Source organism: Emydura macquarii, unplaced genomic scaffold (genome assembly GCF_026122565.2).
Source record: "Emydura macquarii macquarii isolate MOO-44397 ecotype Brisbane River unplaced genomic scaffold, CSIRO-AGI_Emac_v2 contig_2531, whole genome shotgun sequence".
NCBI lineage: Eukaryota > Metazoa > Chordata > Testudines > Chelidae > Emydura > Emydura macquarii.
This window is the reverse complement of record NW_027132668.1, coordinates 2,211,116-2,234,115: the sequence shown is the minus strand read 5'-3', so window position 1 is coordinate 2,234,115 and position 23,000 is coordinate 2,211,116. Positions and strand designations below refer to the sequence as shown.

At 40.2% G+C, this 23,000-nt stretch overlaps 1 protein-coding gene across 1 annotated transcript; it reads right to left on the bottom strand.

Annotated features, from left to right (window-relative positions):
* Positions 1 to 1,546: 1,546 nt before the first annotated feature.
* Positions 1,547 to 18,565, bottom strand: IL18RAP (interleukin 18 receptor accessory protein). Its single transcript, XM_067563526.1, is given in 11 exon segments — positions 1,547 to 2,187; positions 2,190 to 2,531; positions 6,274 to 6,444; positions 9,409 to 9,546; positions 11,218 to 11,372; positions 11,740 to 11,863; positions 12,188 to 12,256; positions 12,814 to 12,988; positions 14,674 to 14,848; positions 15,115 to 15,385; positions 18,456 to 18,565. Coding segments are annotated over 11 exon segments (1,758 nt in total). The 5' UTR covers positions 18,526 to 18,565; the 3' UTR covers positions 1,547 to 2,119.
* Positions 18,566 to 23,000: the final 4,435 nt, after the last annotated feature.

Below are 23,000 nucleotides of genomic sequence, written 5' to 3'. Positions count from 1 at the left end.
TCATTTGATGTACACTGTATGTGACCTGGTCGGTGAGGCAGAGGTACTGTATATCCCTATACTGAGTTATCAGACTTTCCTGTAGTACTGTATTCATCTGGCTCAGTGGGGGGCTGTTGGGAACAAAAGCAGGAAGGCAACACAATGTCTCTAGTGAAGAAGTTTCCCAGCATACACTCGGGAGGCAGTTAAGACAATGACTGCGCTATCAGTGCTAAGGATGACTTCCAGGCGCCAGCCCAAAGTTACACAGCTGTTGTGTCAATGAAGGGAGCAAGAGACCAAAGGGACGCTAACCAGTTATGACAACTTTCTCTGGAGAGAGCGAGACTCTGGAGGGAGTTGTGAGTGAACTGTCTCTGGGGTGGACAGACTGTCATGGAATAAAGACTCTCTTGCAGGCGTGCCTGAAGCAGCTGGGGGCCTTCCCAGGCTTCCCGGGAATGGGAGGCGACTGTAGAAACTTTTTATTGATTTAAGACGCGTTTTCTCTTAGCGGCTTTGGTTCCAGATAAACAATACTCTTCCTTTATCAAGGCTGTCTGGCTGCTGGATATCTGTCGTTACCCCAGAGAGAGCAGAAAAACAGGAACTGAAGATAACTTCAGACCTGCTGCAGTAACTATGATTAGCATTTAGTGACTGCTGCCTACAGCCCTGCGTGAGTGGGAGAATCGCGTGATTCCACCTTGAGGAAGGTAACAGCTTGAGGCCTGAGATCTGAAAGGGGGGTTTACTCCAAGAGGACAGGAGGGTTCAGAGGCACAGTTAGCCTGGTAACTGTGACAATAGGGCTGTTGGTATGTGGCCTTATTGGCAGAGCTGCTGTGCACCCATAGCTCCCACCAACTTCAGTGGGACCAGTGGGTGTTCAGCACTTCTGGACACCAAGTCAATGGTGTCTGTGCATCTGTGTGAGTGAAATGCTTCCAAGCTAGTAGAATGCTCTTTCCCCCAGTCCAAGAATTATCAGAATGCCCCTAAAATAATAGTATCCTACAGCCTCACTGGGTTCCAATTTGCCTCCCCTCTTGTTCAATGGTATTGTTAGTGAGGTGGTACAGGCTGAGGCATCTTCAGTAGGGTGTTGACACCCAGCTCTGTATTGCTATCTCACCTGATCAGTCAGTGCTGTTAATGTCTGGATGAGACTGGGGCATGAGAAGAGCAAACAGATCAAAGCAAAATTCAGACAGAGTGAGGGGATGCTGGTAGGTTGGGGGAAGCAACTGGAAGATATTCTGGGGGATCCTCAACATTCAGGGATGGAATTTCACCCCACTCTATGGGTGAGGAGAACCTCAACCCGCTCATCCCAACATAGGCATGTAGGGGATCCTCAGAGAGGGTTCCTCTCCCCAGGCCCTCTCTCATGATTTTTCCCACAGAAAGGAGCAATCTGAGCTAAGAATGCTCCCTCTGGACTGCACAGGAAAAGTTACATTACACAATTCCTTTGGATTCTTTTTTTTTTTTTTTTAATTTTTCAAGAAAAATAGAAAAACAAACATCAAATGAAAACACAACGTAATGAGCAAGACTTTCAAACGGGTGTATCGTTATTATCAACATCAGGGCAAAAGAACACATCCAAAAAAAAGTCCAGGGTTGGAACTTCAAACATGGTCAACCTAGGCTTAATTCTGTTCCTGGGAGCTTTACCAATGACTTAATGACAGCAGAGGTAGGCAAATGAAAGTCCCATCCATACCACTTTATGCTTTCAAGTATACAGTAGTTAGAAAAGGAATTATGATATTATTACTATTACTATTCTATATATTACCATTACTATATTAATGACATTGTTACACTGCAAACTCTTGTGTCTTATGTTTGTATACCATCTAGCACAATGGGGCCCAGATTCTTACTGGGGTCTCTGGGTACAACTTTGTTGACAATAATAAATATTAAATATAATAAGGAATGAAAGACATATCATATCACAGCTGCATCCAGTTCCGCTTGACTTTACTGAAAACTTTAGGGTTGTCACACTATAGGAGTTTTTTTCACTTTATGTTAGAGTGAGCTATCAATAAGACAAAAGATGATGAGCTCTTAAATTTGTGGTCAGGTGGTAGCAGATATAGGAAGTTCTTTTACAATCATTTCACTATTTCTTAGTTTGCTGACTTCTCCCAGTGGCTTTTCTGCTATTGATATACATGCAAAGTAGCCTTTGGAAAAAAACTTTAGACTATTTTCCCCTAACCTGCTGATATTCTTCACTGGCATGTGATATTGCATGTATTTCCAGAACTGTTTGTTTGGTGAGGTAGAGTTGGAAGATTTCCAGGTAACCACTGGTAAAATTTTAAGGGCTTTCTTCACTATTGGAGGTAAAGACTCTGGCTCTTGGAAAGATTGGTACTTAATTAAAATCAGTTTTAGCGTGTTATCTTCTAAAGCACAGTTCACCGCTGTCTGCAGTTCAAAGATGCTGGGTCCATTGACATAGCCAGGGCTCAAGATAATTATAGCTCGCCTGCTTTGTTTAATAGCTGTTACGATATCATCAATGTAAGCTGAAAAAGAAATAATGATTAGTACTATCTTACACTTTGGGCTTTTCAGCCACAGACACTGAAAACATTTTAAAAAATTAAATATAAATATAATCATGTTAATAACCATGTAAATGCAGTCAGTCACTACTGGAGTAAAACAGCAGCTGTTTAACAGCACACAGCAACGCCACTTACTTCACGTGAAGAAGAGAATACAACTGAAACTACAGGCGCATTCAGAAAGCCATTCCACAATTAATTTGGCCAGGACACCTGGGCTAACATGTTCATCCTTCTCAGAAGTGCAGTCAAAGAGCTGGTTGAGCGCCCCCTTGTGGTCACTCCCAGACTGCTGTGCAGGGATCCCAGTGCTGACTCCCAGGTACCCTTAGCTTGCTGGGGGCTGGGCAGAGTTTAGATACTGTCCTTGGCCATGGGCTTCCAAGGCACGTAGTCTGGTGCAGATCTCACGTCAGCCATCCCTTGTGACGGGGGGACCCTGCAGTCCAATGGCCTAACCCTGAAACTAGTGCCATCTCCTGCAGGTCTCCCTAGCAGTTCTTGTACATTCCCCAGGGTCCCAATGAAGGGGTGAGCTGCCCTTCTGATTTATGGTTTTCCTCTTCAAGGGTATGCAAAGACAATGGACACACACGTACACCGTCTTAGCACAGCATTCTAAATACAGTTTACTCCTTACTTAGCATGAAAGATAAATGGATCTAGACAAAATAATAAACACATGCACACATAGGTTTACCTGCCTCTGTTTCAACACTGCTCTGAAGGGTTCTTTAAGCATAGACAAGAGGCCTCTTAGGTGTCCAGAATGTTTCCTCTCCCCCCCTGAGCACCTGCACGTGGCTTCTCATCCAGAACATGAAAGTCTACTCTCACTTCTCTCCCTTCCCCTCTAAAATAGCTGCCGAGAGACCCTCTCCTGTATAATCTCCAGCCTTTATCAGGTGATTTCCTGATCCGCCTCATCAGGTGATCAAAATCCCCTACCAGGTGATCTATTACTTCATTATGAGCCCACCTGCACAGATGGTTCTCTTGGGCAGGAGCCAGCTTATTGTCGAGGGTGGTGCCATGTCAATGGGAGAGCACTTAAGTCAATGACCCTTTGTTCTTAGCCTGTGTTGCTAACCCTGGGAATTCCAGATCGACATGGAGGTAAAAGAACAACTAAGAAGGCAAAGAAACCCCTCATTCAAAATTGCATCTGCCATTTGACAGAGAGACATAAAAAAGGGCTCCTGCCTCCAGAAAGATCTCAGAAATTGTACATGGACAGGTTTCCCAAATTGGCACAGGTTCCATGGGCTCTTTAGTGACTACAAGTGGTGGTTACTAGGTCTGGTCAAAAAATTGTCCCTGAAATTTCTTTTTGACAGAAAATGTAGTTTTCATGCAGGGAAAATTTCAATTTTGCTGAAATTTTTCACTATTCCATCAGAAATATTGAAACAAAATATTTGGTGTCAAACCAAATCAAAACATTTTGGTTTGTTGAACCAAATCAAAATGTTTTGTTTTGGGTCAGTTCAAAATTAATCCGTGTCCACTTGAGCTGCCGCAGTGACTCATGGAAGGTGTAGTTTGGATGCCTCATGTCCCTCTTCTCCCCTATGGGCTCGGCTTCCTACCAGACTACATCTCCGATGATGCAAGCTTATCTCCCCTTCAGTTGAACCAATGTAGTGTATCATGGAGTTTTGTAACTTTGGTGCGTCATGCCAGTCCATCCAAAGAGTCTGACTCTTAGAAAGAAAAGAGGCATATGGCACTTGAACTGCAACTCCCCTGAGGCAACATAACAGCTCTGGGGGACACTTAGTAATGTCAAACCAAGCCAATCGCAAATGTTTCAATTGAGTTCAACAAACCAAAACAAAATATTTTGATTTAGAAATGTTGATGTGACAAAACGTTTTGAAATTTCCAAATCAAAGATTTTCAGAATTTTCCCTTCTGAAAAAAAAATTGGTATTTCATCCTGATTTAGGATGAAAACAAATTTTTAAATATTGGAACTTCCCACATGATGGAAAACCCAATTTTCAACCAGCTCTAAGTGATCCTCTTGCTTTTAGGTTTCACCCAAAAGACAACAGTACAGTTTCCCCTAACACCCTGCTGGAGCATTGTTTCAGTTCTGCCCCAAAGGGAAGAATGTCATCTACTGATTCACCAACACCACTTACTTCAGCACCTAAGTGATTTCCCTGGGAGGCCTCCCATTCATGTACTGACTAGACACAACCCTGTTTAACTCATGAGAGCTGATGAATGCACAGTCTGAAGTGATATAGTAGCACACATCTAGAAGATACTTAGAATGGCTGTTTTTCCCCAAAGGTTGCATTTTCATTATAGTTAACCTAATTATATATGGATCAAAATTAACCGTATGAACTGTCCCACAATACTGCTACTGCCTCAGCATGACGGATGTGAACTAGGTAACTTCTCGATTATGTGATTCTGTTATTCTACTTATTGAAGGCATTTTATTGTATTGCTTTGTGTTGCATGGAAGTTCTCTGCAGATGAATATTTTCTCCACTTCCTCTTGACATTGGGAGATACTTTCTTCTGTTATGTTACTTCAGATAAGGTGATATTTAAAAGAACATGACAGAATGTGTAAAGTTGTATGATTCCCCTGCTTCACTTGGGGGATTCTGGAAAGTTCTAGAAAGTTCTAGCCAGCTCTTGAAGTTATGAATTTGTTGAGAATAGAAAAATGGGATTTGTGAATTACTGTGCATTGGTTCTATATAAAGAAAACCTACCTTTGAAAAATGCCAGAACAAATCATCTGAAGATTTAAAAAATTGTCTAGGCAAATTATTTTTTCCCTTTAGTTAACTATAAGTAGAATTTAGGTAGGAAAAAATTTTGAAAGCTACTTACAGTGGGCCAAATTAATCAATGGAGTCTGTCTATGTTGGTGGAAAGTTTGATCCAGTATTTCTACACTGATTTTGTTTTTTATTGAAAAAAGTGGCATCTGACAGATAGCAAAACATTCTTAATACATGCTAAAAATTTGGATAAATGAATAATATAAGTAAATTGCAATATAAATATGGAGGGGGCGTTTGTCTCACGTTCTGGTAGAGAAATAGATAAAAATCTGGCATTTTTTGTTAAATGAAATATTCCAAAATATTTTGTTTTGTCTTTAGGTTGTGATTTTTATATTATCATCTATAATATAGCATATAAAAGTCTGCATATTTTTATTTTTAAATATTATATTATAAAATATAATGTAATAGAAAAGGTAAAATGATAAAATCAAAATTAACTGTTTCAAGCTTACTAAATAAAATATTGAAATAATCTCCCATTGAAAATTTTGACAAAAATCAATATGTTCCTATGAAATGTTTCAATTTAATCTAAGCATTTTCCAATGGAAAATAGTTCCATTGGAAAATTTATGACAAGCTCTAGCTTTACTGCCAAGCAAATCTCTTGGTACAAAAATGCTTATGCAAAAAGTGTATTGGTCCTTTAAGAACATTGAAATGAACTTTGCCCCACCCTAATATGCCCCCAGTGACCACACTGAAGTTCTGTATGAATGAGATATCTTAAACTCTAAGGGTTGTGACCTAGCAAGGTCAGTGGAAGCTCCATGACCAAATCACATGGTTGGTATTTTGGATGAATAAGGCTTTTGAAAATTAAAATCCATTGGGGGGAGGGATGTCTTCTGATGTTTTCCACAAATAAGATGGTATCTTACCTCCTCCTGGAAGAATGTCCCTTTCAAGAAGACACAGTTTGTATCCATATTTGTTTTCCAACACCTCCGGAAGGACCTCTAGGGCAAACTGTTCCTCATTAAGAAAAGTTGAATCCCTTCCAAAGAAGTCTTGTTTTGCATAAGACACAAATGCATCAAATTCTTTGCAATCTAAAAAAAATAAATGTAAAAATCTGCAGATCATCTAATCTAACTAAGGTATTTCTGATGTACCTATCACCTTGGCTAATGCTAAATTCTCATTATAGTCACAGTATATACATGTTTTATTTAGCTGAATACACTTGATGAATAGCAAACAATTGTCAAATCAGGTAGTGGAGTCAGTAATTCCAGATCAGTCCTGCTTCTCCATTGCCTTGCACCTTTTGTAGACTTTCACAGCCAAAGTGAGTACAAAATGCTACCATTCTGTAAATGAGTACACAAGGGGCAAAGCAGTGGAAATCAGGCCCTTTGCTTCATTTCATAAAACATGCAAAAAACAAGTGACATCCTCTGCTGTTGAAGACAGTTGAAGAAGTTGCCAGTTGAAGACCTTTCCCATTAAATTGCATATATTAGAGACTGAGTCAATTGTTTTGCTCTGTATGCAGTGGTCTCATTCATATCACATAAAAGGCTGATGTTACTCAAGAAAAAGGTGGCACTTTCCAATGCACAAGCTGCTTCTGAAATGCAGTGCATTTTATTGCAAGTAAAAACCCATCTCTCTTACACACCATGTTGTCATAAAAACACATCCACTATTTAATACAATGGTTCTCAGACTGTGGGTCAGGACTCTGTTTTAATGGGATCACCAGGGCTGGCGTTAGACTTGCTGGGGTCTAGGGCTGAAGACAAAGCCTAAGCCCCACTGCCTGAAGGCTTCAGCCCTGGGCAGCTGGACTCAGGCTTCGCCGCCCCTCCGGATCCCTGCCTGGGGCTGACGCCCTCGGGCTTTGGCTTTGGTCCCCACTTCCTGGGGTCATGTAGTAATTTTTGTTGTCAGAAGGGAGCCGCAGTGCAATGAAGTTCAAGAACCACTGATTTAATACAATACTAGACAAAAAAAAAATCCATGCATTATTGTAAAGATAGAGATGGGTGCAAGATGCAAAGTTCAGGCCAGGATCCAAACACCACCTCAAACTTTGGAGCTATTTATTTTCTGAGTTCTGGTTCCATCTGATTAAAGATATAGGTCTGAGCTGTGGATTTCAAATCCAGATCCCAACTTTCCCAGACTCTGAGAAACTTTGAGTCCTGGGTTCTAGTTTGGACCCATCTTTAGCTATAGCCTATACACAGATATATTTTTATTTTTTAAATACAAATGTAACAAGTATTTCTTTTTTTAAAACAATCTTTTTGGGGGTAAACAGTTGAACAGGTTAATGATTAAATATGGGCAAGGATATAATGGATGTTGGGGACAGCTGGGGAGAGCTGTGAACGACTGTATTGCCTAGTGCTCAGAGCAAAAGCACTGGATAGGGGCTCATTTCTGCAAGATGCTGGCTTCACTGAATTATGGAACAAATCATATGCTTAAAATTAAACATGCAGTGAGATGCTTTACTGAATTAAGGACAGAGTGCTCAGCACCTTGCAGTACCCAGCCCTATATGAAAGGTTACCATTACTAATCTAGGCTGAGCCATAGTTCCTTATGTGATCTTGAACAGATCATATGTCCTAAGTGAGGCACAGTCAGCAGCACTAGAAAACTACTTGTGCACGTAACTACAATTTGTGCAACTACAGCTGAGTTCAGCATGTTCAAAATTTAGACCTCAGAAAGAGTGCATGCAAAATGTGTAGGCATGCAAATTTCAACTCACAGATTTGGACGCTGAGTTGCGGTCCCTTTGCAAATCTTGAATACTAAAAAATATAGTCACGGTAAAGAATCCTTTGCACTAGAAGTTTGCATTTCCTCATTTCACCAGTGGAGGTCACTGCAGCCATATTATAAAACCACAGCTCCTTACAATTATTATTGGTGGTGGCGATATTGTTATGATAGCAACTGAGATCAGGCCCACACTGTGCTAGGCACTCTACAAACAGTCTGTGCTACAAACGGTCTCTGGGCCAAAAAGCTTACAAACTAAATGGATAGGATAAAAAATTAATGGGCAGGGATATAAGGAACAAGCAAATTGAGCAGGGCGATGGTTTGCAAACATTACATTAGTGCCACAATATTTGGCGGTTCCTTTCTTTTGTAGGAGAGTTTTGGGATGCTGTTGAGAAATGTCACAGCCCTCATGAAAATTTTGCCACCAAACAGAAGGGAGGCTTTAAGTGATTTCCCAAATCACCCTGGCCAGATGTGACTTATCACCAAAACACTTTCTGAAGAGCAATTTATTAAATGCCTTTTAAATAGGCTAGATTGTATCAAGGGTCAGGTGTTTTTTTTAGTAAAAAATCTTGTCAGTAGAAATCACCAGACTCCTCCACCCCTACATGGCAAATCAGCTTTGTAAGCTCCTTGCAGCATTACATTTGTACAGTGCTTTAGCCCAACCTGGGGGAGGCCTGTTGGTGTTTTTGCAAATTCATGAATAGAAGTTGATCACTATGCCAGATGATCAACATTTTCCATGTATTTCTTTAGGAAGAAAATATAAATATTTCCATAAGTGCCCTGATAAGTTGATTTGCCAAGTGATGTTGTCTCCCTCCTTGGTTATGTTTATGAGAAATCATGTCAATTAAATAGGAAAATAAATGATTAGACGTCTCCATTTCCTCACCCAACTCTCTGCAAGCACATGCACCTACAGGCTAAGGGAGAAATTCTTGTGGGAACCTCTTGTAAAAATATTGGCAACACTTCACTCCTCTGTCTACAGGGTTCTGCCTAATCTCTGTCTCCTACTCTGATTTTCCCTGGCTAAATTACTGCTATTGTAAATGGCTCATTGTAAGACTTCAGTCAGTAAATATGTGCTGCCCCTTGCGTTCCGGCTTCTCTGAGAGCCTGATCCAAACCCCACTGATGTCAGTAGAAAGTCTCCCATTGACTTCAAAGACATTAAAGTAAATGGTTAACAGACCTTTCAAATGACAATAGAAAAACTGAAGTAAAATAACATTGTATCATGATTCTATTTTTCTTACCCCCTACAGTTTCATCCTTGGCCAAGTAATTTCGGTACATCAGCACTATTTCGATCCAATGCTGGTAAACAAAAGCACTGCCCATCAGGAGTCCAACTAGAACTGCAATCGCACCATATAATATGTATATGAAAAGTGCTGTTGAAACAAAATTATTGTTATTAAAATTCAGTGTTTCCAAAATAATAGCGACATTTACAGGAAATGCTAATATCAGGGATGGTATGACCGACAGTGCCTCGGGCTCCCCCCCCCAGACAAGTGGAGGGTGTTGGTACACTCCTGTCCCATGCAGACCCTGAAGTGTCATGCCTTGCCTCTGGCTGCCTATCACGCCGTTGTTCAAGAGTTTTCCCCAGAGGGGTGGGGCCCAGCAATTCCCTGGGGCTGAGCAGGAGGCGGTCCTGAGGCCCTTCTGGGCGTCGCAGGGCTCAACAAACAGTAACGCTGAGCAGCAAAGCGGTCCTGCAGCCTCTGTAGGCACAGCAAGGCGCAGCAAACAGCTTTGCCTCGCAGCAAAGCAATCCGTAAGCCCCTCTGGGCATGGCAGGGCTCAACCAACAGTAGTGCTAAATAGTAAAGCAGTACTGAAGCCCCTCTGGGCATGCAAGGCTGCATCCTTTCCGGCAGGCTCCGGGAGTGAGTCTCTCTCCTCTATTGTCCCGCCCCATTCTGAGATCTCTGCTGGGCTTTTAACGCCCGCTTCCTGCCAGGGTGGGTGCAGCATGCGTGACGGGAAGGGGCGTTTCTGGCCACTCAGGAAGCTGAGGGCTCCCCCTCTGGCAAGAGGCTGGTACACACCATCAGAGATGGGGATTAAAATGACTGACAAGATTCACTCCTGCCTGCCTGCCAACTTTAAGGAAGTGTGGAACTGGATCGAAGTCCAACTTTGAACATTGTGACCCAGGCATAGCATGGAAATTCAAGAGAATATATAATGTCTTGGTGACAGTGTCAAAAGCAGATCTGTGCAGGAATGCAGAGCGATTCTAGCTGTCTTAGAAAATAGCCAACAGTGCATTTAATAGTCTGGAAAGTTGTCTAATGGACAGCCCTGAAGATGAAAAACTATAGTTATCCACCAAAAAGGAACTGTACAGTATGGAAAGAGATGGTGTAGACTTCCTACTCTTCTCCACCAATGTGCCTCCATTGTGAACTAGAAGAACCATCTTTGGAAGGAAAGGATAGATCAGTTCCCATGCTCAATCAGTCCTTGGCCTCTGCTGAAATTAACAAAAGGCCAAATGCCAGTTATGATCATTTGCCTGAGAAGTGCACTCTGATGACTTTTCTAGCATTTGCAGCGCTTGCCAAGCTGTCCAACAGCAGCTTCATCAGCAGAATAAAGGGCCCTAGGGCCACCATGAAATCTAGTCAGTTGACACTCATCGACAACATGCGTCATTGACTGACAAAGGCCACATTGACAAAGTGGTTTGTCTCACAGACCCATGTGTAGAGGTCAGCTGCACATATTCCTTGGCCAGTTTGGAACGTGTTCAGGAGAGTCCAAAGGTGACTAGGCAGGTCAAACCCCAGTGGTCGAATGGTCGGATCAGTAACAAGGAAACCATTCCAATGTTTTTAGCTGACCATAGGATTGGGGCTGACAGGTTCTGATCTGGCAGTTGATTCCACAATAGACTCCTCAACGTAAGTGGTGCTCTGAAAATGTCCATTCAGCTTCAAGCAACCCCTCTAAATTACTGAAAAGTAGAGGGCATCAACAATGACAAGCATATTAGTGACAGTGACCAAAAGATATCTCATTATGAGGCATAGTCAGACCTCTTCTGGTTTTACCTCTTTCCTTCCTTTTTAGCTTGACGACTCCTGTCGAGTTCCCCACAGAATTCTGGGCAAAGCAGGTGAAGTTGCTGTGGAGGTCCCTTTCAGTAACTTCCCTGAGTCTGGCAACATGAACAAATGATTCTCCTTCTAATCCTTCTGCACGAATCCTAAACAGAAAAAGACTCCTCTCATCCATATACTATTCATTCACACAATTCACAAAAGTCCATGAGTACACAAATAAAGAGGTGATAACATTCTTATCATTCCCTTTGTGATGTCTGTGACGAAGTGGGAATATTTTGTAATATTTTTTACAAGTCCTGTTTTTGCCTTATTTCCCCCTATATGCTGCATTGTTACCCAGTGGGTGGAAAAGGACAGTTTGCTCTCAGGGCAGGCTAAGATACATTGGTGTGGGTATCACTTAGCTGTCTGGGGCTTGGTCCCCATATCAATGGAGCATTTGAAAAGATAATGGCAAATCCAATTGCCCAGACATTGCTTTTCTATTTGGTTGTTCTTCCCCCTTACCGTGTTGGCTTCTGTACAAGTGGCTCCCTTTTACTTTCTTTGTTGTCTCTGTACCAAGTTATCACAGGCAAAAAATCCTTTTCAAAGCCAAATAATACTTTACATTCCATTTCAAGAGGTTTTCCTGTTAAAAGGAAAAATAGAAACACTGTTTACAGAAGTCATTGGAAAGTCTTTCTCCTAATTCAAATGGGAAAGGGGTTGCAGGGCTCAGATACAACTTATTGCTTTTTTTTTTTTTTTTTTTTTCCCTTTTGATACCAACAAAGGCATATACTGCCAATATACTGTCTTAGTTTTTTACATAAGATCCATATAAAACTTTGGACCTAAGATTCAGACATTCTTAAAACTGGTTTCTATCAATCATCCAGTGATATATCAATACTCCATTAAATTGTTATGTCCTTCCAGGCCGGAAAAAGAACCCAAAAAAGCCCCAGCTTACCAAGTTCTACTTCAATGGTCTTCACACCACTGGGATATAAAATGTTTGGTTTATGGACAGTGTTTTGTGCTGCAATACAAAATAAAATAAAATAATAATAATTGATAAGATGACATTATGTCCAGTGAAAAAGTTACTGTAGTGTCTTAGGCTATGGTAAATCCAAAATGGAATCAGCTCTGATGAGGTTATTAATTATTCTAGGTTACAGACAGTACATTATATATTATTACTGAACATTCAATATTCCATCCAAAGCCCATTGAAGCCAATGGCAATCTATTGACTTTAATGGGCTTTGAATGAGGACCTTAATGATATTTGGCCTGATAGCCTGACTGAACATTCTCAACCTATGCCCATTTTGTAAATGAGGCCTCAGACTATCAGGTCAACTGTTCACTGCATTGTGGAGGGAGAAGGAGACCTACTAAAGGAAGGAAGGGCCAGAGAAGCAGGAGCAGAACCAGGAGAGGACAGCATGACAAAAGGGGAGAGAGGACAAGATGTTCATAATGTGAGCACAAAGAAAAACAGTGCAGGAGAGAAAAGATACACTAATTTACTGACAGGAAATAAGTTGTTACTACAGATATTTTATTATTCTGAGCTGAGATGTTACTTACCAATGATTTTTACTCTAACTACTCGTCTCATTGTCCACTGGATATTGTTGTCAAATAAAATGTAATCACAGACATAAATACCAGCATCTTGCTTATAGATAGGAAGCAACTGGATTTTATCATCCTTAAGTTTTAGACCTGGCCTAAACTTCTGAAGTGTTACTTGAATTCCATTCTAACAAAAAGAAAGGAAAATGAAGCAATTAGATTTTTTCCCTTCTTTGCTATTTATTACATTCTCTTTTGAAGTCTTAAAGTGGGATTGTAAAGAGAGCTGAATGCTGACCTAACTTTGCTCTCGCTGAAGTCAATGGCAGTGTCTATTATACCGTGAGTCTCGTGAGATTTGGTGTGGGGTTTCATTTGTTTGTCTGTCTGTTGGTTTTCGAAAGCCCTAGCTTCTGAAGTCAGTTGATTACATGAGAATCTCAGCTCTCTCTCTTTTTTTTAAAAAAAGCAGGTGTCTAACACTCATGACTGCAGAGAAAACTCTACAAATATGAAACCCAGTGGGATCTGAAGACTTAGAAACCAGAAGACAAATAAAAGGAAAACTGTTTTTTCTTTTCACATCATATGATTTTTAAATCAATCTCATGATTTCTTGAGGCCTGACTCATGAAGTTTGAATCCTGGGGGTTTGCAATACTATTATTACTTTCACTCGGAGCACAGTTGGATCAACGCTGAATGTTTTTGTAAATTCCAGCCATTCTTTACATCTTAAATATACACATATCCTTTAGAACAATTAAGGTTCAATAAAGGCCTGATCCAATGCCCTTCAGAATGAATGGAAAGACTGTCATTGACTTCAGTGGGTTTTGGATCAGGTCCTAAATGAACAGAGCAAGGAAATTCAAATTTAATACAGAAAGAAACCAGAAAAAAATTGCCATAGAAGATGTGCATCTTTTACAGGAAATTCAAAAGTCACTATTTCTACAGAAATGGTTCTAGTCCTGGTTGAATGTAGAGTTAGTGCTGTAATAATAGATAGTATAAATACACAGTTAGGTACAATAACTTGAGTTATTCCTATATAGACTGTATACTCCTGTATATACTATTTAGAAAATTATCTAGACTTAATATACTTGGTGTTATCTGAATGCAAAGAAATATGTCAAAATAATCATTTCCGTTTATTGCCCTTTTTTAACCTTATACAGAATGGATTGATTTTTTTAAACGGTGTAGAAAAGAAAGAACATCCCTTCCTTGTCTGACAAATTTTATCTTGGAGCCAATTTTTATGGCCATTTGAAGTAAAGCTGGTCAGAAAATGTTTAAGAAAATATTTTTCAATGAAAATGCCATTTTCATCTCCACAGAAACATTTTGAAAAATGCCAACTTTGATTAAATTTCATTTAGAAAATAAATGAAGTAAACCTTTTTTTTTCTTTATATTTTTACATTTTTAAAATGGAACATTTTGATGTTTCATTTTGAAATAACTTTTGAAAATGAAATCTTTATATATTTTAATATATAAAAATATTTTTAAAAAGTTTTAAAGGGTTGAAATCAGAATGAAATGCTTCAATTTTATTGAAACAAGATGTTTTAATCCACCTGAAATTATGATTTTGTTTAATTTTGTTTCATGAGAAGTTTAGAATTTTTTTGGTTTTGTTCTATTTTGGAACATTTTTTTTTAATTGTGGAGTTTTTTGCAAAATAGAAAATCCAGTTCCATCCCAGCTCTAATCGAAAGTCTCTAAAGCAGGTAGTTGCGCACAATTTGCATTTGCTTCACTAGAAATTGTGGGCAAATGTATAAGAGTGAATAATTTAACCTAAAATTGTACCTGCACTGATTTTATTTTGCACATGCTTGGAACAGAGTGACTGTTACCTTGTACCATGTCACTGGTGACCTTTGTAAATGATTGTAACAGTGTATCCCAGGACAAGAAATTGAATGTCCCTTTTCAATGAGAAGAGACAGCTCATTTGTGCCATCATCCGAACAATTTGCATTGTTCTTTGCTTGAACCTCTATGATGTTTTTGAGACATGGGATTTCTTCCCTGTGCAGCAAAGAAAAGAAACCAAAGTCAAGTGAAAACATTCAATATATCAGACCAAAGGAAGAGTTTAGTGGCATGGAGGTTTTTAAGAACAGGTTAGACAAAATTCTGTCAGGGATGGTCTAGGTATACTTAATTGTGTCTCAGTGCAGGGTGATGGACTAGAGGACCTCTTGATCTTCCAGTCCTTTATTTGCATGATTCTATGATTTTCAGCTATCAGTGAAAGTGTATATCAAGGAAGGCCTTTTGACACACTGACATACCTTATCATACAGATATATACTCCAGCGGCATTAATCCCTATCGGTCTAAACCAAAGTGCATTCCCTTCCTGAGTGGGGTTAGTGCTTTCATTGCTGATAATCTTCAGTGGTTCTCCATCTTTTTGTTGCCAGAACCACAGCACTTCACTTTTATTTAGAAATGAGTTCTTGAAAATGTGGGTACAGCATTGGGATGGTAAAACACATTCCAAGATAAAGTCCTCATCAGTAATGGCACGATAAATCCTTCCAGGCCCTTTATGAAGACATCCTGAAAGGCAGGCAACAAAAATAGCAGTGCAATCTGTCATGAATATAGCATAGATTTCATATATATATACATACACACACACACACACACATACAGAGAGACAAAGGAAAACGACCAAGATTTTTGAAGTGATTAGTGATTTGGGGTGATTTTTTAGTGGAGTTAAAGAGCCCTATAAGCATGTGATTCACCGGCCAGTGCCTACCCTGTTGGCTGAGGCTTGGTCTACACTTACCTCCACGATTCGGCGACAGTCAACGGGAGTTACGTAAAGTACTCAAAGAACTTGCATAACTCCCGTCGACTGCTGTGCTTGTCTTCTGCGCGCCATCGTCATTGCACTGTGCCAATGGGAACCACGTTCCCTTTGACACAGCGCTACGCCACTTGCGGGGGTGGTGAACCCTTGGACCAGCTCTGAACTCAGTATTCCTTGCCTCTGGGTACCAGGGGTTTTCAGTAGTCCTTACTGTATTCTTCTCAGGGATATTTCCATCTTCCTCAGTGGGCTGGTGCGGGAACCCAGGTCCTCCCTTTCCATTGGATTCTGGTTCAGGGAACCTTAAGCAAGGCCTGACTACACAGACCCCTTGCTGCCCCCCTGCATCATTTCTTACCATATCCTGTCTTGGGCCTTTGCCTCATCCTCTTCCTAGGCTCCCATTACATCAAGGCCACACATGTCTATCTTACTTTAAGCCCCAGTGGGGGTGCAGCAGGAAGATTTTCCTTCTTCAGTTTCTCCAGCAGAATCGGTCTCTGTGTCTGCCTTCTGGCAACTGCCTTCCCCCTATCTCTAGAGAGTGACTATTTAATTGTTTTGTGTCCTTAAGATCTTTTGGCTCCTAGTCTTTGCAAAACAAGTCGTATAATTTTGGATTAAGCCTGGAAGTAGCATCTTCCCAGCTAATAGCTCAGGGATTGTCTCTTAGCTTATGTCTCTGAAAAAAAAACTTGTGGCAGTGAGTCTCAGAGCTTAGTCAGTTGATTTGGGCTCATGGGGCTTGCACTAAAGAGCGAAAAATAGCAGTGTAGATGTCCCCACTCAGGCTGGAGCCTGGGCTCTGAGACTCACCCAGACACGAAGAAGAGCTTTGTGTATCTCAAAAGCCTTTACCTTCGGCCAACAGAAGTTGGTCCAATAAAAGATATTACCTCACCCACCTTGTCTCTCTAATATCAAGGGACCAACATAACTACAACCATACTAGTCACTTTGGAAAATTTAGCCCAATAACAGTGAATAAGTATAAATTAACACCAATGAGTGTCTGCGATTCATAGGTCTGATTCAGCTCCTAGTGAAACAAGTAGAAATCTTTCAATTGACTTTAGTAACCATTGGATTGGGCTCAGAGGGCCAGATCTTCAGCTTGTGTAAATTGGCATAGCTCCACTGATGACAATTGTGCTAGATGATGTGATTGATCTGATGATGTGCTAGATGTGCTGATTGTGCTAGATGAGGATCTGGCCACTTGTCTTCAAACACAAGCTAATATGTTGCAGCTGTTTTGATTTTACCAATACATTAGTAAATAAAATGAATTCCCAAGTCACAGATCTTTGACAGGGGTGGTGCTATCCTCTGCCTTAGACACATTACCATGAGTTGTGGATTAAACTACAGATTTATCACCAAGCATCCTTATTTTTATGAGTTTAATACAAAAGTTAATTTACATTAACAACATTTCATTCCACATAGGAGGCATCCGGGACACATGGGTGTAGTGTTCGCTTGAAGAAAAAGAGTTTCATCCAATCTCTACTGCTGGGTTAACCATATGATCGTGGGCAAGTTGTTTTCTCTCTATATCTCAGTTTTCTCATCAGCAAAATGGATATAATAATACTCACCACTGTCGCAGCACTGCTGATAAAACATTGCTTTCAAACCTCTTTATATCCTATTGTGAGAGGTGCTGGATACATAAAAAGTATTATTATGTTATCTGTACGCTTGTTTTATACCTTGCCATTGTCTTTAGACTGCATATGTCAATGGCAGCCTTCCATATCCAACTGCTCTCAACAATCAACAGCCATACATTTTCCTTTGTCTCTTTGCTCTACCATATCAGACGGACACATTATCTCCACAGAATTTACTGATTATTTTATATTCTCTTCCAGCTAATTATGGTATTGTACCACTTTGGAAAACAGGCCAGTTACAGCTGGCTGGAGAACAGAATTTCCAGCCACAGGGAGAAATTTTCAGAAAAAAAGTTAGTCTTGATTCCTGACAAAAAATGAAAACTCTGAAATTTTTCACAGGACAGAAATTCCAAATTATTCTGGGTTTTTTTGGGGAGAACTGAAACAGAATTTTTTGCCTTGCTGGCTGCCTACCTGAAAGGCTCATGTCAATTTCATTTTCCCCCTGCTGGCAGAAAGTGAAATTGATAAGAGCCTTCCCAGCAGGCATTTTTCCATGAAAAATTTTGATTTTGTGAAAAGGGCATCTTCTGTCAGGATGATTTTTTGACAGAAAAGTCCCCAAAATCTCTAATTATAGTCTTCTATTTCTTTATGAAGCAAATTTTAGCTTGTCCTTAGGAATGAAAATGTCAAAGGAACCACAGCTGGCACCCTGCGGCTTTCCCAAGTGAAATTAATTAGCGCACTGTGAAATTCCACTAATACATAGCAGCATGAGGCCCAATAAAATATAGGGAATGGTGAAACAAAGGACTGAAAGGAATTATGGTGATGAGATTAAGAAAGGGAGAAAAGCCAAATCTATTCCTGATGTATTATTCAGTGGCGTTACAGCAGCAATTAATTTGTTCCATTTTGCTCTCAAAATTCCAGTTTTTATTTTTCCATTATACTAAAAATTTCCCTCTACTTTCAATGCTAACTCTGCAGCTACAAATTTTGCATTTTATACAGTTCCAAGCACATCATTAGTGCTTAACAAAAAAATGCATAAAAATTGTAATTCACAAACAGCTTTGCACAGAATCAATGCAAAATCATACAATGATGCTGGGATGTATATTGATTTTTACAAGCCAATACAAATATTTTAATTTTTTAAAACATTTCCAACAAGACATCTTACCTGTCAGATTAAACTCTCTAACTTCTGCTCCTTTGATAAACAATAGTAGGATCCAGCAAAAAGTAAACATTTTTTCCTTTCCAACTTTGATTCACTCTGGAAAAGTGTTCTTAGTTGGCCTGCAAAGTACTATGGAAAAGATGATCAGAGATGTTCTCTGTCAGCATCATCTTCTTTGCTATAAAAAGGAGGAAAATAGCCATTTGTTTTAAATGATAGTCCATATTACATAGACCTGGGAAGTGATAAGCTATTTCACATGCACAAAACTGCAACATAAAAATGGTAGACACACAGCATTTCGCAGCAAGCAATCGTGTCTTTTTAAAAATTGTCATGTGCCATATTTTTGTCATGCAGAGCATTTTGTGCAGACCTATAGTGGATCATATATAAAATACTGCGCACTTTAATTAAAACAAGTTCTATAGAGAACTATAGACGTAGAGCCAGATTTTCCAAAGTATTTGTGCATGCAGTTACCTGACAGTGCCCCCAAAGGCTGAATTGGGCACTAATTAGCCACTTGTGGGTCAGATCTTCAGCTGGTGTAAATCACTGTAGTTCTCCTGAAGTCAACTGAGTTATACAGCAACCTAGGCTGTGGCCGTAGTGCTTTCACCTCTGCTACATGAGAGCAGCTCCCTAGATGCATAAGCCACACTCTGTTTTCATTCAACTCCACCTCCTACCCAGCCTCTGCTAAAAGGATTTAGACCATAGTTTTACTAGCAATGAATTGCACAATGTGCAAATTATATTCCCAACTCACTTCTATGTCCCAGGTGACTGTTTTGCTTCCATCTAGTCAAATGATTTAGATGACTAGTTTGTAAATTAATGTAGTCTCCTTTTTAGGCTAACTCTGGTCTAACACAGGCTTCCAAGCAGTATGCATTATCTGCACCAACAAAAAAGCACAGATTTGCAGCAGGAACGCAGGTCTTCCAATAGCCATTGCAGATACAAAGTAAAAAAAACCCACATTCTCAAAGCAAGTTGGCAATATACCCAATAACCCCACCATAGTTGCGGCTCTAATTCCACCAGGCAAGTCAGTTGTTCAGTATCACATCCAGCGTAATCATTATGTCCTTTTTAATTAGCAATAATAATTAATAACATTATTAGCACGTATACAGTGTCTATCTCTGTGCTGTCTAGGCACCACACAAGGCTGGAATGGAGCTATTCAGATTCTCAGTAAGACAGACCAAACACCATGCCTGTTACCGACACTTGAATTGTGTGAACTTTGGCAATATAAATGCCTTTTGACCGTGCCATCAGCTCACCATGTGACACTGCACTTGCAAAGCTGCATAATAGGCACCAACTCATGCTGAAGAAAAATCCCTGGGTGAATTTTTTGATCTGCGGGCACATTATGCAAATCAATCAAGTCCCACTCACACAAGCAGAGAGATGTACTTCACTTGGTTTATTTTATATGAGTGGCATTAATGAATACATACCCGTTTTGCAGCCTTTGCGGCAGCTATTCTACACAGAGGCACACTGCAGTCACATGCTAGGAACCGAAGAGGGCCTGCTGTTTGTCTTTATTCCTGACAAACAGGGTTTTCTTTTCCCTCCTCTGCTTTGATACTAAATTGGCTCCTGCTCATCTTCTCCATTTCTCATGGGATTCTAAAATCATCATAAAGCTGCCATTCCAGGGGTCTTGGGCTAGGCTGAATCAGGAGGCAGGGCTTCCTCTCAGTAACCGTGGGCTCTGCTTGATGCTGTATTAATTCAGAAGACAACCAGACCAGTGTCAGAAAGTGCATCAGAAGAGGATTTTGACAGTGGTTGTGTCAGAATTTCATTTAAAGCCATCCCATAGCATATTTGTCATTTCAAAGTCAGTGGTACTATTCCTGTATTTTGTGTACAATCATAACCAGGACATTCTTTTGATGATGTGTATCTTAACTGTCTCTCACACACACACACACACATGCACCCACACCAAATTTCCAGTAACCAAATGAGACTCATTCCTTCCACTAGGTTCCTCCTCCTAACAGCCAACATCCAGCACCCTTCCTATGGGGAGGAAAGTCTCTCCCTCTGACCTTCTGAGGGGGCAGCAAGGGAGAAATCATAAATTCTCTAACACTTTTGCCCAAAGCCAGATTTAGCATTTTTGGGGAGGGCTTGGGAGATAGTTTAGCAAAGCCTCCACACTGCAAAGAAAACAGACACATTTTCACCTCAGTGATACCACTTGACACGGGGCTGGTTTGAGGAGCTGGAAAAAGGGTCAGCAAGAGAATTCTTTGAGATACAGCCCAAAGTCAACTGATTAGTATTGCAAGTGTCAGGAAGAGACTGTGAAGTCTCCTGCTGCTGAAGTACAGCCCAGCCATTTCTTCCTTTCACCGCCACCTATTGGTTTGCACTGATTTCTAATTCAAGGCTCTTTACAAGGCAAGCTACTTTTTATTTAAAAAAAAAAAAAAAAAAAAAGCTGAGATTCTTCTTCACTTTGCCAGCTCCCCTCGCTCCCCCATGAGCTCATCACCAAAGTCTTCATGAGGCCCAAAGACTAATTCTGCTTCTGCCATATCTGGCTAGATATAGCTTTCCAAGCATAACTGGCTCCAGGACTAGACTGAGAAGTGTAAGCATCTAAATTAACAAAGAAACTCATAGACAATTCATGATTAAAACAACTTAATACATTGTCTTCTCTGTTGCCCTAGCAGTACAGGTTGCTTGCAGCTGAAACCCCTTATGGAAGAATAATCCTGTAATATCACCAATTGGATGAGAATTTGGAGAGAACCATGAAGCAATGCTAAAGTTTTGGCATTCAGGTAGTACAAGAGATAATCTGGTGGAATGTATTTAGAGTTGGTTGAAAAAATATGTATTTTTAAATTCTTCAGCCAAAAAAGGACAAATTTCTCATGAAAATTTTCATGAAAAATACTTATGTTTTTCAACCAGCTCTAAATGTATTAATTTCTTCTCCTTCATAACACTGCCTCTGGAGAGCCCCTTTCAGCGACTGCATGTCTTGCTATATAATGATGGATTGTTTTTGAAAGCAGTTAGCTGTTGGGATGCATTCCTCTCTGTCCTAGTATTTTAGAATCCAGAGTCATCCCTCGTCCTGTCCTCCCACCACCCCGAAACTGTGCCTCTGTTCTCTTTTACACCAGCCTGAGTGAAAACAGCATCAGTCCTCTCTCTACTGGGGATTTGTGTTAGGATGGTTAGAGTTTTGGAAACCAGGAAATACAAGGGATTGAATCTTGGTTCTCACACGGCATACTGAGGTTCCTACTTGCACTTTGATTCATAGCTTTACAAAGTGCTACACTTTTACTATGGATCTCATCTCAGAAAGAATGGTCTATTTAGGATGGCTGTATTTAAATCACTTCTCAATAAGTAGTGCTCCTGAGGATTATCACTGCTACCTAATCTCTCGATGTAAGGGTCGCTAGGATAATGGAGGAGAAAAAGAGGTTACTTACCAAAGTCACCCCTGTTCTCTGAATGCATTGCCTCTGTGGATCCATGAAGATCCATCTACTTGGGTGGTCTAAAGGAGGTGCCAGAGATAGAGAGGCATTGAAGGGAAAGTAGGAAGGTGGGGCTTTTCTAGTCTAGGTTCTAGAGTGCTGGAACAGAAGGGCTTGTGTGCATTCTCCTAATGGCTAACTATTTTGAAGTGGTTCTGTCCCCACATGGCATTGCACACGGTCTCATGGTGGAGATGTGCAGGGGACAAAGTAAGCAAACTTTGTTTATCAATCCATCCTTTTTAGGCAGAGCTAGCATTCTCTAAATATGTACTGAATATTCACTTTAAGGGGACAAGCTTCCATACTAGAGTTTGCTGGGAAGAAAACTAACTTCCTTACTCACCAGCCAGGATACCAACTCAATTTGTGGAGAGCCATTTAGATACAAAATAATTACTGTAATCTTATCTTAATTTCCTGTGGTAGAGGAATGCAGACAAAAAGAGAATGAACCATATTACCCTACCAATGTTTTAGATTCTCGAGGTTTCCTGCAGAATAATAGCAAGACTATGTACACTACATATTATTTATTTAGATAGCATCCTTGATCCAAAGAAATGACAATCCAATTCAAAAGAGATTCAGTGTCGGGATAGCCCTTGAAGATCTTGTGTAGAACGACGTACTAACAACTGAGAATTTATTGTCCTGAGTCCGATCTCACTCATTTACACCTGCTTCACATCAGTGTAGTTTCACTGACTTCATCAGAGTCACTCCTGATGTACATCAGTGTAAAGGAGAGCAGAATCAGATGCTAAGAGCTAAAAGGTGATTAGCGGCAGCAATATAGAGAAGAGAAAAACCAGATACACCCATGTAAGAAGCAAAAACTAGACAATCTTGCAAAACAACTTCATAAAATGTGCATACTGCCATGGTTGCATAAGCACTAAAAGATAATATTACAATATATATAAGTAAAATAAAACCAATCAACCAATAAAATAGACAAAAAGTGGGGGACAGTGTTTGGAAATGGCAGTTAAAAACCTTACTTGAA